Raw genomic sequence first — 19,189 nt, 5'->3', positions numbered from 1 at the left:
TAAACTGGGCAAGTTGCTAGAAATAAATAATAAATGTAAATCAAATTTAAGATACAGAACAGATAATATGGTACATAACATTGTGAAGGGATGTGGTTTCATGTTTATTGAAAGACAACGCAGTTCCTGTACAAAGAGATGGCCATCAACATTCTAGTACCTCTACTCCACAGTTAAGAATCGTACACTGTTATGTTTACATATGTACAGGGTAAAAATTATGCAAAGTAAATTTATAAGAGTTAAGATAGAAAATCATGGAAAAAACGAAGAGCAATATACCGTGGATATAACCTCTACTTTCAAATGGAAACCACAGCCAAAATAAGTGAAATAGATTCAACAATTCTCAACTTCTATTAATTCATGAAATGCACAGATTTTGAGGATGCTCAGAATGGTACCTAAGAAAGTAAATTCTAGTATGGGAAAAGATGATATTGAAGCCAGATTTAGGTCTTAATGAATATTCCACAACACACAAAAAAAGTTTGATTAAAGAAGAATGTTTTTTAGCTGCTTCTAGCGGGCTTAAGTGAAATTTGTAATTAATTTCATAATCGCATATATCTTTTTAAAAAGTTCATGCTCTTATATCCAATACAGAATCCTAGTAGGGTGATTTGACTATAAGGGATATTGCAGAAATCTAAGAAATAATTTCATACATGAAGGAACACAACCTAAGCCTTATTACACTAAATTTACAACAGATTAGCACTTGTGGATTTTGATCTGTGACTGTAAGCTATATAGTGTTCCATTTTGCATAAGAACATACGGGTTGCAGCTTTGATTTATTCATTCTATTCTTGTGACATATACACTTCTTATTTCTTATTCCCATTACATGAGCATATCAGCATTAGAAAGAATATAGATAGAGCTAAAATGCTGCTTCGCAATATATTAGTGGCTAGATCTCCACCAGGTACATCGTTTCAAATATTACCGAGTACACTTATATTTGGCCCGTGTGGAGTAGTAAATCTAAGTTCTTCCAAGGAGAGATCTCTCTCCTGCTGATAGATTTTGAGTCATCTGCTAGATAACCAGCTATTTTTGAAAATTTTATGCTCAATAAAGGCAAAGGAGTTCAATGCTTCTAAGTTAGACATCAAAATTACAACAGGTGCATATCAGTGGAAGACTTTTAAAGATACTAATACCTGCTATTGATGATCTCCATGTTTAATTAAATTAACTAAACCCCAGTGATGCAGATGAGTAGTTTCATTTTCATTATTCCCTATAAATAGCTCAACAAGTTAAAGCAAAGATATTAAGTGACATTTCAAAGCCAGTCAGTAAGTGATTTTTTGACTCATGCGTTGGCCTATAGGCTTTGTTGCCAATTGATGCAGCAATCTACATAGGATTCGAATTCTCTCCAGTGTAGCTATTCTCTATGCAGGAGCTCTAGCGTAGCCTGTTTACTAATGGAGGGAGTTGATGGTCTGTCCTCTAAGCACCAGAGCAGGGCAGGTGTGTCATTGAGAATCCATGACATATAAGCCAGTATATCACACTAAATTAGGAGCATACAGTTTGTAATCAATGGAGAGACAACAATGGATAAGATAATTCAAGCTGAGAGATCTGGGTAGTGTATGAAGGGGTTTGGTTTCTTTCATTAATACAGAGATATAGGTACATATGAGCAGATGGTTCAGAAAATCTAGAAAGAAACCCATCATTCCCCATGTCTAGTTTACCATGTTTCCTACTGCTGACAATTTGAGACAACATTTGGCACTTGGCTGTAACAAATCCAAATTAAATCATCAAAGCATAAATAGAAAACAATAAAAACAATTCAAAAGAAAATAAATATGTACTTTTCTTAAAAATTAAGACACATTTTTACATGATAATACTTAAGGAAGCTAACAATTAAAAATATGTAGTACTTAAAACAACTACAAACTTCACTTCTATATGCTCTTAACAGATAAAAGAGAATAATACAGTGAAAAAGGTAGTATATATGGCCAGATAGTTTGAGGTATAAATTCCTCTATTTTGCTTGTTTTTAAAGAAACAAAATACCTGTTACAGATTTCTTCTGTGTATAAAAATATCACAAGTCTTTTCTTTTGTGGCTATTAGTAAACAGAGCCACTGTGTTCATTTTGTTATTACACTTGTTTTGCTTTTATGATAATCAGTTTATGGTCAATGGCTCTATGCTAGTTCTTCATCATTCCACGCTGAAGAATTTTAATTTAACCCACCAACTAATATAAAAAAGCAATTACAAAACAAAGTACACCCCCCCCCTCCCATCCACTAAATGACAGGGGAAAATAAAGAGTTTTTCGATTCCATTTTAAGGCATTTGTATTCATATCTGAGTGTCTTATTGGGCTTGGAACAGCATCTCCAGCATTATCATCTGTCTGTAGAACGATGCTACATCTTCCACAGCCACCACTTCCTTCCAGAAATAACACTTTACACTGGAACTGGACCACTTTTTGATTGTGTTTCTAGAGCTTTAATGCTACTGATGATTTTCTTCTGTGGACCAACCACAGTGACACCAACCTTTTTCATATCACTGTAAAAAAAAAAGAAGAACATGTCTGGTGAGAATCCTGGTTTCCTGGATAATATATGAGCAGAGGATTTTTAGTCAGCAAAGCTTGTACAGTAATGTAGCTCAGTGCTTTGAACCTAATTTTCTGATTTTTGCATCATCCACGTATTGTATCCTGACCAGTCCACCTATGTTCTTATGGAAGAATAGATGGTGTGGTGGGTTGACTAGTGTCCTTTCAAAATTTCTGTCCACCTGGAACCTTACCATGTGACCTTACTTGGAAATGGGAGACTTTGCAGATATAATCAAGACAACGGATCAAGATGAGATCATTCTAGATTACTATGAGCTTTAAATCCAATGAGACTACCTTGGAATTTCACTTAGGGGGAAAAAAAGACCTAGCTAAGTATGTGGAAATGATTAATTAAATAACCTTGATTCAAATAATTTGTCTACATAGTCACCTCTTTCAGGTCTTGACTCAAACACACCCCTCTCAGAAGGCCCTCTCTGACCTTCTTATTTAGTATTATAAAACCTCTTGAACCCATATCTGCATTTCCTATTTTCTTTTCTTGTTTTATTTTCTTCCAAAGCATTTATCACCATGCACTATAATACCTTTCTTTCTGACTTATTTATATTCTCTATCTTGTCCCACAAGTAGGTGAATTCCATATGAACGGGGATTCTTACTCATTTTGTACTCTGCTTATTAACCACACCCTGAACAATGGCTGTTAATAGTAGGGGCTCATTATGTACTTAATAAAGAATGAACCAATACTCTAGAATATGTTTATCCAGGGAAGATGACAGAGGAGTAAAGTATCACTTAGCAAGAAGCATCGAGAATGGCATGAAGAAAAAGTATGCGTGCAAATATGTGCACGCACATGTACACACACACACACACACACACACACACAGAAGGGGCTCCTTTATACTGAACATAAAGGAAAGAATGAAAAATTGGGAGTTCAATTCTACAAAAATGGACCAATTGATTTCTTAAGAAATGAGTTCCCAAGCAACAAAGGTGTGCAAGCAGACACTAGGTACCATTTTAGAAGCAATTTACATGCTCTTAACACATCTGTTACATAAAATTCACCAAGACTGTGTTGCATTCCTATCACCTTGGCTGGGAATGAAATCCTGGTGACCTGCTGGTTACCTCCCTGCTGCCATTGAAGGGGCTGGTAAATTCTCAATGTACAACTTGTATCTTGCCTGAGTCCTCTTTGATTTTACTCCAGCAGCCTTATTTCATGAGGAAGGCTAATGGGGCGATATGGCTGCTCCTCTGTGTAACTGTGGATAATGAAACTCTCACTTAGAGTAATGTAGGTTATTTACATACATTGATCCCTGCTTCTGAGGTGTATTGTATGAGAAAACAATGCTTCCAGTGAAAGAGTAAAACATGCTATGATGTCTGGTCTGGACCTTTTTTATAGAACTGAAGCACCCATACCCCAGTAGCTAGAAAAAATAAGATGAAGGGTGTTCACAGATCGCTTTGGGACAGCTCTGAAGGGCCAGCCCAGCTCTGGGACTCTTGTTCCGATAAAAAGGGCCAAGTTTTCTCCTATAGCTCAATGCCCCCCTCATCACTTTTTAAAATACATATATATCCCAAATGCACTCCTCAAGAAATCTTGTGCATAAAACTGTTTCAGATTCTGTGCCTGAAACCCGACATAAGTAATCAGATACATAATTTTGTATATATTCATTGCAAAGGATTACATTAGAAAAGATAAAGTACAGGGGCCTGAGTGGCTCAGTCTGTTAAGTGTCCAGCTCTTGATTTTGGCTCAGGTCATAATCTCATGGTTTGTGAGTTTGAGCCCCACGTCGGGTTCTGTGCTGACAGTGCAGAGCATGCTTGGGATGCTCTCTCTCTGCCGCTCCCTGCCCCCAGGCATACTCTCTCACTCTCTCTCTCAAAAAAAAAAAAAAAAAAAAAAAAAAAAGATAATTATCTCTTTAGGTTATGCCTTAGCTGGGGTTTTATGTTCCCTCCATCCTCTCTACCCCTTCCAAAATGTCTTCTACCCAGCACCCTGCCACGTCCAAAATAGTTGTAAACATCCAGCTGCTGTAATCTAAATAACATTCCATGTGCTTATCTCATTTTGACTATCCTATTCAGAAGAGCAATGGAAAAGTTCAAGTCTAAAGAGCAGCTCAAGATTGAGAACAGAAGTTAATAAGTGATCTGGCACTTCAAAGGCAAAGGCTAGGTGATGGCACTGTGAAAATGGCATCCAAGGGTGCAGGGTAATGGCATGTAGCAATTAATCTGCCTAATATTCATTCTCCACACTCAATTCTCTCTCAGTTTCTACAGTCCCTCTTGCCCTCTTTCATTCCCTTTTCACATTAACCTTCCTAAATCCAACTTAGGCTATGAAATAGTATGTTTTTAAAAAATGTGATTTGTACTGAACAAAACACATTTTCTGGATTTCACTTGAAAATTAGATGACTTGATTAGTAAATGAAGTCCCTACACTAACTGAAATAGATAATTATTTATTTGGATACGAAGCTTTATTGACTTTTGTCCTATGAGTTGAGAGTCTGGATAGAAGAACAAGAAAGTGAAAATCTTTTTTTAGGTATTTTGTCTTATTTCAGGAGAGCCTCTAGAGTTGTTTGGGCAAGAGAATCACTTCTGAATTGAGTCTGGATGGCACACACACACACAAAAGATTGAAAGGAAGAAAATTTAAACAAAAAAGCCCAAGGTTACAAAAGGTAGGATGAATTATTGAGTTAGATATTTTACAGCATTTCAGTAAGAATGTTGCCTCATTAGATTTCCCCAAATTGTGTATTATATATACATCATATATGTGTATATATATATATATATATATATATATATATATATAATTTTATGTTGTCCCTGAACTGAGGATAAAGGACAGGAGAAAGAACATTGTGGGGACTGAAATACAGAGAGATGTGAAACCGTCTGGCTCAGTGTGAAGGACACACCTGAAAGAGTCGAGTCTCCCAGGAAAAGTCAGCTTTCAACTTCAATGTACGTTCATGTGTTGTTGAAATATAATAATAACAATAATAATTAAGTGAAAATATTCTCACCGACCAAAAAGAGCTTACCGTCCAACAATGCAGTGTTGAGACAAATACATTCTTAAGTCAGAAGTGTAACAAATGCTCCCACTTCATAGTCTTAAGCAAATAGCCTTCTTACCACATTCACAGCTTATGACATCTGACTATATTTAAACTGTGAGCTAGCAGTTGATCATATTGACAACGTTCTGCTAATCCACTTCTGTAGAGGTTTCATTATCTAGAAGCTCTGGGTGTTGATGTTTGATGGAGAATAAACATTTGTGGACCTTTGCCTTTGAAAACCTGGCAGTGGTTCAAAATGGTCAACTTTGTGTTTGTTCTTTGTTAGGCTTCTGTGCTCTAAAGCAGGTGTCTTGTACAGTGTAACCCGAATTGTTTATATTATTAAAATGAGAATTTATAAAAATATTGAAAGACATGAATATATCCTGGGACTGTGTCTGATCAAAATAACTACCACAGAACCTCAAAGAGTATTGTTGATCGGGTCCGAAGTCCATTCAATAAACATTACGTTCCACTTCATACAAAAGTACCAACACATGTCAGGTACATGAGAGTGACTTTATTTTCCAGGAACAAATTCTCCTCTTAATAGTAACGTACCCTTCCTAAAAGTACTTTTGTGAACTTTAGGGTTTCTGATTGGAATGCTATGTCATAAATGCTAAGCTTTACCAATTTGTTAGGCACTTGTATCTCTATTAATTATACTGCATGCTCCTTTTTGTTTTTTTTTTTTAATGTTTTTTTAACGTTTATTTATTTTTGAGACAGGGAGAGACAGAGCATGAACAGGGGAGGGTCAGAGAGAGGGAGACACAGAATCTGAAACAGGCTCCAGGCTCTGAGCTGTCAGCACAGAGCCCGACGCGGGGCTCGAACTCACGGACCGCGAGATCATGACCTGAGCCAAAGTCGGCCGCTTAACCGACTGAGCCACCCAGGCACCCCTGCATGCTCCTTTTTGACATCTAATCTGTTGCTCTCCACAGTGACTTTGTTTAGATGACTGACAGGATGACAATGAAAGTCTTTAAATATTCAACATCTAAATATTAAAATATTGGATGGAGAGGATAAGACTTAAAGAAACTTGAGGGCACTACAGAGTTTATTTAATGTAACAAAGATTAAGGTAGGAGACTCTAACACAAAGATGGGCCTGGTCTCCAAACAGACCCTGTACACTACACAATTATGGATAATTAAAAAATAAATTTAACATTTATTCATTTTTTGATAGACAGAGCATGAGTGGGGGAGGGGCAGAGAGAGAGGGAGACACAGAATCCGAAGCAGGCTCCGGGCTCTGAACTGACAGCACAGAGCCCGACGCGGGGCTCGAACCCATGGACTGTGAGATCATGACCTGAGCTGAAGTTGGACACCTAACCGACTGAGCCACCCAGGCGCCCCCAATTATGGATAATTTTAATGTATATGCCTGACACGAAACCTCTTTCTTTGGAATAGTCCTCTATCTTATCCTCAGAAACGGGTTCCTAGAGCTAAGTTCATGTTACCTTGTCCTGGGTCTTTTGATCATGGCACATGGCATATGATTTTTGAAGAGCCAATCTACAAGCAAGCGGGACTAGCTCACCAGAATTTCTCACCTGAGGACTGAGTCAAAAGACAGTTGGACCTTGGTCAGTTGAGGGACACACCAAGACTGTATGACCTAGGTCTGAGAAAACCATGTCTAGCCATGTGCATAGACATGCAAAACAAAAAAAAAGTCACTGGGCATAAAAAAGAAAAGTATGATGCAGTTACATTAGGAAGTATATTAAATCGGCTCTCATTCACAGAGAGATGGAGAATATGGCTTCTCGTTCTTCATTTTCCAGTTCCCAATTACTATACCCTGTGAATGGGGACTAATTTCATTGATTATTCATTGGATTCACCTGATTCTTTATAAACCTCCTTTACCCTTATGGCCATGTGTTCATATCAAAGGATTCCTATTAGCAAAAATCCCTGTCTAGGAAATACAGCACATTATACTTGGTTATTTTTGACATTTACACACAAAACCATAAATTAACACTCATTAATGCATGCTAATTATGCATATCCTGTGTTTCCAAACTTCCTATAAGCCTTTTAAGGAAAACAATACTATTATGTCTTAAACTTATTTATAACTTCATTTTCTAGCATGATATCCTTCATAGGGTAGACAATAATAGATGATGATATACAATTATTTAGTAGATGTGAAAACTACCTTTAGATTGTAGTGTGTTTTCCTGTATACCAGCTTATCCACTTAGTTCCTAATTTTCCATTTCCATAGAGGTTAAGCTTTGTTATCAATAATAGAAAATCACAAATGCAGGAATGCAGTTAACCATAATGCTATGTTTACTTATGTCCTAAATTAAGAACTTGGGTCATTGGGCTGGGAGTAGGGAACAGGTATATATCTGTTGGTCTATCTGAAGGAGGTCATAGTTCAATGGAAATACCTATTGTGGGGAGCTATGGTGAGGAAGGAAGACACATCAAGATACATAATTCTAGAAGTTGGCATTGACAAAGAGACCCAGGACCCAGCTCAGTGGTTATAGAAGACAGTAAGAACCTCAGAGTTTCAGCTAATATTTATATATATTATATATATTTATAATATTATATATATTTATAATTCATTAGTCCGAAACACGTATGTCCACTAGAAAGTTCAGAATCATTTGGTCTTAAAAGCTTTCCCTTACTCTGTGGAAATCTTGGCTATGGTGTCACAAGAACTGTACTCCACGCCTGTGAAGATTTCCTTGCACTGTGCTGTCCGGACACCATTAAGCCAGTCACCTGTTGTGCGGAAGGTAGTGATGTCGACATTGCTTTGGTCCAGAAGAAGGTTTGATGGCCTGCAAGAAAAGAAAACACCAAAGGAAGAGAGATCAGGAATCAGCAGAGTTGCTGCGTGTCAAAATTTGACACCAACATCAGCAGGAACTTCCAGACTTCATGTGGTGTTCCTGTTTATTTGTGGAATTTATCTGCCATGAAGGCTTCATCTGTTCAAGCTGGCAGCTTGCAAGAATACTGTGTAATCATCTTGTCTCAGTGCTTCCCTTTTCCACTCATGCCTGTTTTGTAAATCATTGAAACTATGCCAGTGGAATGCATAAATATATCCATACATACTTGGATAATTTATTTTCTTTAGCTATTAGCAAAGATGGTGGTAATTCAGGATACAGTTATAGGAGACATGACACACTGAATACTTTGCTTTATAGATGTTCATTTGTAGATATTGTATTGGTTGCTTTCTAAAGGACAGTTGAGCAACTTAGATTATACTTACAGCAGGACATAAAGTCAGCACAGATGAAAATAATGTCATACATGTCATTAACAATGAAAATCACAAAAAGAAAAAATAGCTGAGTAACAATAAATGAAATTCTCACATCTATTGACAATATTAAATGGACTTCATGACATATAGAGAAAGATGAAAGAGAGAAAAATATCGGTACTGGTACTGTGACTGTGATTTATACTGCACAATACAATCATCATTAAGGGGAAACGTTTAGAATTGTTTTATATAATGACAGGTCTGACCATACATCTGTGACCAACTGCAAGATCTGGTGAATCTAAGGAACAGCAGGGACATGAAAGAAACAGAGGAGACCATATTTTCATTCTGGGAGAGCCAAAAGCAGCAGCCTATTGGTAAAATGCCCTTTGGGTGTTTTTTTCAGATCGCAATGACCCGTTAATTGTCCTTTGACTCATAAGACTGGGACCAGATAGACAACTGACTTTATTTTCTTCTCTTAAGGGAAGGAGCTTGAGCAAAAAGCACTAATGAAGCCCTTTGTTTTGAGATGAATAATAACAACAACAGCAACAATGATTGCATTGAACATTTACGAACACTTCTAATGTACTGGGGTCTATACTCCGCATAGTACACAGATAGGAAGGACTGTGATTCTTACAACAGGTACCAATGCTATGTCCCTATAATAGAAGTGGAAACTGAAACCGAAAGAGATTAATTCACACATCTGAGTTTCCTCAGGCAGAAGAGCCAGAGCTGGGATTTAGACACCAATTATTTTATTCCAAAGCCCACACTCTTGGCCACTATGTTATACCATTTAGGTGGAACTTAGTTCATATTGTTTTCTTTTAAGTTATTTATTTAAATTTACATTTATTTATTTAAATTTATGTGTATCTGAATTTATTTAAGTTCCATGATGTGGGCTCTTTAACTTTTATATTCCACAAAGTGTAGTGGTCCAGTGCACAGACACTGGAACCATAAGGCTTGGGTTGAATCCTGGTTATAGCACATACTATCTGTGTGATCTTCAGTGATTTCTTATCTTGTCTGCTTTCTCACCTGTAAAATGGGAATGATGAACACAAGAGATTTCACACAACTGAAGATTAATGAATTTTAAAAAAGATTGCTTACGCAAGGAATACTCAGAGATGTGGACATATAATATGCTATCGGTTAGCTATTTGTTACTCTGACATAAGGTAACACATTTTGTCAAATGGTTGAAGGTTTTAAAACTTCAAAAAGAAAATAACACAATAAGTCCCAGTTTATAAAAGCTGCTGGAAGTGTGGTATTCTTGTTAATGATCTTTCTGAGCAATTAAAAGTTTAGTCATGTATAATCTTATGAGCATAATAGGGCAACAACCTTGTAAAGCAGGCATAATTGGGGGCCTCATTTGAATAGCCAATAACTTTTACAACCTCACAATCATTCTATAACCAATGCTTGCAAATGGATATGCTATTCTGATTTCTGTACTTTCTGTTTTCATTACTGCAGTAAAATATATTACTAACATTGAAACTGTGTGTCATAACCTAATCTTTAACTTATAATTGAGAAGGTGCATTTAGATTTGTACTTTTTTAGAGTTACCATGCAGAATCTTTCATGTTTTATGATACTGCAGTTGAATTTGATCAGCATTGAGCTCTTAAAACTTTTTAAAATTATTATTTTAAAAATCTCCAATATTAGGATTTGTTAACTAAACTTTTCATTTTCTTAAATGTTAAAAATTAATGCTTTGCCTGAATGAAATCTGTTTTTTGAAGTTCTTAAATTCAATATTTACAATTATCAGAGGATATCAAAACAAATGAAGACTATACTACCATGGATTTGTCCTTGTTTTAGAAACAAATTCAGCTCTCTAAAGTACCAATTCAATAATATTTTTAGAAACAGCATGAAATAACAAAGTGAACCATCTTGATGAAATTAAACTGCATAGTGTTTTATCAATGAATACTAACCATTGATTATCATCTAGGAAATGTGGTAAAGCTCATATTCTCATGAGAAAATCTTTCTGTAGAGCAAATCTACAAATATGCCAACTCTACCCACATTTAAAAGCAATTTTTAATTAGGAGATTTCTATCACTATTGATAATATTTCTCCAACTCACTCCCTGATACATAGGAAACAAGTTAACATTCTCAAATCTGAACAAATTTGTACCATGTCCTAACCCTGCATGCTGTTGGTGGAGACACATGAAAAAATGTAAATGGATTATCCATCTGGATTTTGATGGGGATATATGGAATGTGTTTGATAAAAATAAGTTTTTAACTAATTTTTTTATTTGATAAAAGTGAAATATTAAGGAAATTTTAATACTGAGTTGAAGAAAAAGTTGGCAACATGACAGTATGGTTCTGTCTATATTTTCATCTTGTGTGGAAAATATAGATCGATAGCTACTTTCCTTTTTCTCATGATCATTTGTAGAGAGGGAGACAGCTGAAAATGGAGGACTTTTGAGACCTTCTTTCCATGAGACTAAACTCAACTATTTCAATCTTCTCTACCTCAAGTATTTAATTTATAAATTAAAAATTAAACTTAAAGAGAATGTAACATATTTATATATTATGGTTTAATTTTAACTAATAATCAGAGGTTATCTTAAAAAAAGGAAAAAAAGATGGGGCGCCTGGGTGGCTCAGTCGGTTAAGCGACCGACTTCGGCTCAGGTCATGATCTCATGGTCCGTGAGTTCGAGCCCCGCGTCGGGCTCTGTGCTGACAGCTCAGAGCCTGGAGCCTGCTTCTGTTTCTGTGTCTCCCTCTCTCTCTGCCCCTCTCCCATCCGCGCTCTGTCTCTCTCTGCCTTTCAAAAATGAATAAATGTTAAAAAAAAATTAAAAAAATAAAAAAAGGAAAAAAAGAAACAAAAATTAGAAATGATTTTTAAAAATCATTGATTTCTCCAAGGAATACCTAGAAAACTACAAAATATAACATTTTATAAATTATTCTCTCCTGGGGCATATGTATAAATAGTTCTCTATGATTCTTTAAATTATTCAACTGAAAAAAAGGCTTATTTTAATAATTATAAATTTCTTGCCTTTGTTTTTTTTTTTTCCCTAGGATTTTGAGGAATCACAGATACAGATATACAGGCTAGATTCCAAAATTTACACGATATTCTTGGATTGTTTTAGCATGACGCTCATGGGTAAAATAGCCTTTGTCACTAGCCAGCATTAGATGTAACATTGGACCCTCTGGGTAAGCCACTGAATTAGTAAACAAAATTGATAGGAATAACATTAAATCAGGTGTAAGAAATTTTGATAAGAAAAATGAAGTCATACGTAGAAGACAATGATATATTAAACCATCTATAGGCATATGTGCACATGCACACAGGCACACACCACAGCTTGGATTTCTACAGTAGCTGTAGCATAGACTCTAATGTCGACTCTTGTCGACTCTTGGTCCCATGAACAGCAATACTCCTTTATTTATGGGTTTGTGGGTATGAAGAATCAAACCCCAGGACATTTATTCAGAATATTTATGAACTGTGCCTAATAGCAAAATGCAGAGTTTTTTTTCTTCTTAGTTCAAAATGGTTTGTATTTTTAAACTCAACACTATAGTCAGACTCAACAAGAGTTTAGAGAAAATTAGTATAAACAAATTGAAATAGAACAGGACGTGCAGATTAGGGATTAGAGTGACCCCAACTGAGTTTTTCTGTTTATTACTTGGATCAAAGTACAATGAAGACAAAGAATGGCCTAATTTTAATGCCAGTGACCTCAGAATAACCAGCCCTGCAAAGTATCATTTTTCCACTTCCAGGATTTCTCTTGGGAATTCAAATAAAAATTGGTTCCTTTCCTCCTCTGAGAGGACATCTGGAGAGTTTATCAATGGATAGGAATTTGTCTCTCACTGTGAAGAGCCTGTGATGTCTCTTCATGCGCACCAAGGGAATGTGGGCTTTTTGAGCAGCTGCAGGCATTGGGTTGTTTTTTTTTTTTTTTTTTTTTTTAGACCCAGCCCCAGACTTGGGTCTGAAGGGGAAATTTATAGGCTGGGTGATGTGCACTGTGAGCTCACACTTTTACTAGACAAATTAGATAGGTTTCAATCCACGCAGCTGTAAACGATGTCCTGCAGAGTTCCACCTGATCTTTTACAGCTTTTCATAAATCAGTACCTACTGGCCGCAGACCGCAGTCATTAAAAAGAAATCATGGAAATTACATGTTTGCTCAGGGGAAGCAAAAAATAACTTTCCTCCCCTTCTCTCTCCCTCCTTGTATTTAGGTTTGTGAATTATTCCTTTATGGGTTTTCATACTGTTGCATTAAAGACGTATATATATATATATATATTTTCTTCTGATTAAATCCTATTTTACCTGCAAAAGGTTTCATACCAATTAGCACCTGATATTGGGTACCCAATGTCAATAAACAACTGTCACTCCCAAGAATATATTCTCATAATGATGTTACTTCAATATTGCTTTAGAATTCCAAATCACTAGGATTAAACGTTATCTTTTTATAACATGAAAAGACTCCTTTTGGTATACAAAGGACTTTATCTTTCATGAATAAAAACAGTAATGAATACACATTCCCTGAATAAGTAAGTGGATGCCAACTGAGTTTAGAAGTAAATATCAATAATACTGGAGATGTATGTTATACCACTGTAATTATCTACTTATTGTCTGTTGTTCTGAACAGTTTCAGGAAATATATTTACTCAAGAATAGTTTCTTAAAGGCAGAATATTAATTATATCTATCTTTATTATTGTCTGAAATTAGTAATCTAATTTTCCAATATCTTTTATAATTTATTGTTAATTTTTTAAATTTGAAATGGTGCCTTCTCATCATATTTCAGGGGGAAAATCTTTTATTTACCAATTTTTTAAAATGTGGATTTATTACAATCTTGATCTTTTTATATCTAACATTAAAAATTCCAGATAAAGTTTAAGCAAATTTAATTTGTCATCAGTAACTAAGAATCCTTTTTGAGTATATAGAGTTCCCAACAGGGGAGTAGGATATACACGACACATTAAGGTGAAGTACAGTTGCTGTGTTTATTTTAATTATCTTTAGGCCTTAAGGATAAGAATCTTAGCAGTTATAGCTATTACAGCTGGTTTAATTCCTCCCAGTGGCAAAATTACCTACTTTGATTTTTAAGATTAAAAAAAAATCACCTGGGTATTTGGCATATTTGCTTCCCTCTAAAAAGTTCTGTATAATATTTGATTAGTGAGGAAAGTCACCCTGTCAGTTTCAGAATTGGAGGTCAAAGTCACATTGAGAAATAGACTGTTTTTTTGGTTGTTAGACTCCTTTTAAAGGATGCAGTAGTTGTCAAAATATTCTCAAAAGAATTATATTTTGTTCTCTTAGCGATCAGAAGCTTTGATTTATACTAGTTTAGTGCCATTAACAGGGAAAAATTACTAGTATTGCTCCATTTATCTTGCAAGTTAATAAATATGAGTCCCTTTAAAGATAGTGATCGATGCAATGGAACAATATAGTTAAATCATTTCAGTAAGTTAACTAAGTACAACTGGATCTCCAGAACTTCATTGTGCGATCTGAAGAGAAACCAGAGTATCCAGAACTTCATTGTAAATTACTATTAAATATATTGTTTAAGATCTTATGCCATGAGGGGTGCCTGGGTGGCTCAGTCGGTTAAGCGTCCAACTTAAGCTCGGGTCATGGTCTCACAGTTTGTTGAGTTGGAGCCCCACACTGGGCTCTGTGCTGACAGCTCAGAGCCTGGAGCCTACTTCAGATTCTGTGTCTCATTCTCTCTCTGCCCCTCCCCCACGTGTGCTCTATCTCTGTCTCTCAAAAATAAATAAAAATGTAAACAAACAAACAAAAAGATCTTATGCCATGAATTTGGTTACCTTCACTTTAGACCTCCATTCTCAATATATGGAATGTATTTAATTCTTTGTAACAAAAATGTGTTTTCCATAAATTTATAATACTATTAAATAATATAACTGCCTGGAGTATGAAAATTCTGTGAATTTAAAAATAATTGATCTATTTCATTTTATATACAAAAGTATCCAAAAATTAAAGAGGCCATCTTATTGCCTGAATGGAAGTGAATTAATTCATCTCTCATTTTTCTCTATTGTTAATCTTCTTTATTTTTAATTTAGCTATATTCATAGAAATAATTTATTTAAATTCAGGAGCTATATCTTATATACAATGTAAAGGCAATTGAATATTTATATAATATAAAAATGTATATCATGACATTAATTTAAATAGTATAAAACTAATCCTTCAAAATAGTCTCTTTTAAAAAATGAATTTTGTATATTTCTCCTATCTGTATAACTAAATTACATGTTAGGAAGGAAGAGAAAATTATCACTGTAAGACCATTTTCAATTTATTTTTATAGAACTGTTTTCTATCAAGAAATTAAAAAAAATTATTTAAATCCAAGTTAGTTAACATATAGTATAATAATGGTTTTAGGAGTAGAATTTAGCGATTCATCACTTACATGTAACACCTAGTTCTTATCCCAACAAGTATCCTTCTTAATGCCCATCACCCATTTAGTCTGTTCCCCTACCCAACACCCTTCCAGCAACCCTCGGTGTGTTCTCTGTATTTAAGATTCTCTTATAGTTCGCATTTCTCTTTGTTTTTATCTTATTTTTCCTTCCATTCCCCTATGTTCATCTGTTTTGTTTCTTAAATTCCACATGTGAGTGAAATCATATGATATTTTTCTGCCTTATTTTGCTTAGCATTATACATCCTGGTTCCATCCACATTGTTGCAAATGGGAAGATTTCATTCTTTTTTATTGCTGAGTAATATTCCATTGTATATATATACCACATCTCCTTCATCTATTTGTCAGTCAGTGGACATTTGGGCTCTTTCCATAATTTGGCTATTGTTGATAGCACTGCTATAAACATTGGAGTGCATGTGCCACTTCAAATCAGGAGTTTTATATCCTTTGGATAAATACCTAGTAGCACAATTGCTGGGTCATAGGGTATCTCCATTTTAAACTTTTTGAGGAACCTCCATACTGTTTTCCAGAGCGGCTGCACCAATTTTCATTCCCACCAGCAGTGCAAAAGGGTTCCTCTTGCTCTGCATCCTCGCCCACATCTGTCGTTGTCTGAGTTGTTGATTTTAGCCATTCTGACAGGTGTGAGGTGGTATCTCATTGTGGTTTTGATTTGTATTTCTCTGATGATGAGTCATGGTGAACTCCTTTTTATCTGTCTGTTAGCCATCTGGATGTCTTCTTTAGAAAAGTGTCTGTTCATGTCTTCTGCCCATTTCTTCACTGGATTATTTGTTTTTGGGTGTTGAGTTTGATGAGTTCTTTATAGATTTTGAATAGTAACCCCTTATTTAATATGCCATTTGCAAATATCTTCTTTCATTCCATCCGTTGTCTTTTGGTTTTGTTGATTGTTTCCTTTGGTGTGCAGAAGCTTTTTATCTTGATGAAGTACCAATAGTTCATTTTTGCTGTTGTTTTCCTTGCCTCCATAGACATGTCTAGTAAGAAGTTGCTGTGGCTCAGGTCAAAGAGATTGTTGCCTGTTTTCTCCTCTAGGCTTTTGATGGTTTTCTATCTTACATTTAGGTTTTCATTCATTTTGAGTTCATTTTTGTGGATGGTTGTAAGAGAGTGGTCTATGTTCATTCTTCTGCATGTCGCTGTCCAGTTTTCCCAACACCATTTGCTGCCTTTATTCCATTGGATATTCTTTCCTGCTTTGTCGAAGATGAGTTGGCCATATGTTTATGGGTCCATTTCTGGGTTCTCTATTCTGTTCCATTGACCTGAGTGTCTTTTTTGTGCCAGTGCCATACTGTCTTGATGATTACAGCTTTCTAATAGAGCTTGTCAAAAACTTCTTTAAGAAAGATTTCTTCAATTCTTAAAATGGGAGGGAGTTTTATTTTTACCATTTTCTATATGTACATTATATTTGTATTTTTTTCTAAATTTCTCAAAAACACTGTCTTCACCCTGCTTATTCATTATTTAATTATAACTAAACCTCTTAAAATTTTGTATCTCATTTATCACTCTAAAATAATCAAAATATTCCTCTAAAAAGAAACCAATGTTATGCTCACTGCTTAACTGAATGGCTTTCTTTCTTCAGTTGTATTTTTGTTTGCTCACTCTTCAGCAGCTTTTGATAACACACTTCATTCTATCCACTTTTGGAAAATTCCTTGAGCTGTGGATTCCGTAATGGTCTAAGTCACATGTGTAATTCTATTCCTTGTTTCTACTAACCATTTCATATTCTTCTGCTCTGTGATTGGTACTGTTCCCCACAGCTTAAAGAGACCATTTTCTTTCTCTCTGGGTAGAAGTTTATGCAGTGGCTTACTGTTTTGAGATAGTTTTGAATGTTTCATACCGTTTTCCTTTTAGGATTTCCATACAATGGCATTAATTGGCTCCACAATCCCCTCATAAGGTGCCTGAAATCCTCATGAGCTACCATAGCATCTTATTACATAGGATGGAAGCATATACCCATTTCAATTATCTTCTTGGCTCTTGCACACATTTTAGTTAGTGACTTCTGGACTAAATGACTGAGGCATTTTGAAGTTTCAGAAAGATTCCTAGATAGTAGGGCACCCCAGAGGCAGCAAGGAGAAGCTCAAAAGTTCAATCTGGAAGATTGGGAGGAGGGATGACGCATTGGCGACCTGTATGAACCAACACTCTTGGGAGTGTTCAGAGATTAAAATCTCCATTTGGAGGTTAAAATCTCTTGATAATCCAAGGGCACCTGTGTGGCTCAGTTGGTTAAGTGTCTGGCTCTTGATTTCGGCTCAGGTCCTGATCTCATGGTGTGTCAGTTCGAGTCCTGCAACTGGCTCTGTATTGATGGTGCAGAGACTGCTTGGGGTTCTTTCTCTCCACCCCTCCTCTCCTCCTTGTGTTCTCTTTCTCTCTCTCTTAAAATAAATAAACTTAAAAAAATATTAAAAAATCTCTTCAAAATCCATATGAGAACTTTAACTAGAAATTAAAATTTTAGAAAAAAAACAGGTATATTTATGGTAAAACCCAGCATTCCTAGATTGAGATTTGTACTATTAAGCAAGTTTCTATGAGTTTTTTTTTTCTTTATAGAGAGGTTCTATATTGATTATCCAGTTTTAATGGCTCCCCAGTTTGAGATATAAACTTCTAGTTTCTTGCAGGACTTGGTCTCATTGTTCCAAAGTGCTCATCTGCCTTGCAGACCTGTTTTTCCTAATGCCCTTCCTACGCTGTCAGGGAAAGCACTGTTCTTATCGTCCTTCATGTTCAAAACCTGGAAGTACTCTCCAATACTTTCCCTGTCACTCTGCACATCTCATTGGCCACCATGTCCTATAATACTTCAGGAAATTTTTTTGAATTCACATCTTTTCTTTTTATTTCCTCTGCTCTACTCTAGAGGAAGTCCTTTCTTAGACTACTGAAATCAATCACTTTCAAAATCCTTATTACAAACCTCTTCACCTCCAGTTCTTAGGTATAGCTGCCAGAGAATTATTCCATAGGCACAGAACTACATATCCTTTAAGTATCTTCAATGGCTCCTCTTTTCCTCAAAGACAAAAGTCCAGATTTTTTTTTTTTTTTTTAAAGACAGACATACAGTCAGACAATTTCAAGCGGGCTCCACGCTCAGTGTGGAGCCTGATTAGAGTTTGATCTCATGGACCATGAGATCATGACCTGAGCTGAAATCAAGTCACCCAACTGAGCCACTGAGGTGCCCCCAAAGCCCAGATTTCTAATGACATTAAATCTTCCATTATATGATGAAATAATCGATCAGGCTCTTTCTTCATACTATATTCCAGCAGAATTGTATTATGCAATAAAATTTGGAAGGATCCTAGGTTTTTGTGTGTCTTTCTTTTTTGCACAGTGTTCCCCTAGTATTAACGCTGTTATGTGCTCACAGAAATTTCATCCACCATTCAGAAGGTACTTCTTCTCTGCAACTGATCACCACAGGGCATAGTACAATGCCTTGCACAAAGTAACTGCTAAATAAACATCTGTGGTTTCATAGTTATGTACTGTCTAAACTTCAAATTCATGTATGTCTCCTCCAATTATACTACTTTTAGGAAAAGAAATCAATTACTAGAAGAC

At 35.7% G+C, this 19,189-nt stretch overlaps 1 protein-coding gene across 3 annotated transcripts in view; it reads right to left on the bottom strand.

Moving 5' to 3' along the window:
* Positions 1-1,996: 1,996 nt before the first annotated feature.
* Positions 1,997-19,189, bottom strand: part of EPHA3 (EPH receptor A3) — a 344,884-nt gene continuing 327,691 nt past the window's right edge. For 2 of the 3 annotated variants that reach the window (XM_042956715.1, XM_042956713.1), the window contains 2 exons: positions 8,386-8,541; positions 1,997-2,560 (listed from right to left, as the gene is read on the bottom strand). In XM_042956715.1, coding sequence (XP_042812649.1) covers positions 2,455-2,560; positions 8,386-8,541 — 262 coding nt within the window. In that variant the 3' untranslated portion in view covers positions 1,997-2,454. The remainder of the gene's footprint in view (positions 2,561-8,385; positions 8,542-19,189) is intronic. The other variant, XM_042956714.1, reaches the window with a different exon arrangement.

This window comes from Panthera tigris, chromosome C2 (genome assembly GCF_018350195.1).
Source record: "Panthera tigris isolate Pti1 chromosome C2, P.tigris_Pti1_mat1.1, whole genome shotgun sequence".
In the NCBI taxonomy this organism is placed as follows: Eukaryota; Metazoa; Chordata; class Mammalia; order Carnivora; family Felidae; genus Panthera; species Panthera tigris.
The sequence above is the reverse complement of the archived record's forward strand: the minus strand, read 5'-3'. Positions and strand labels throughout refer to the sequence as shown.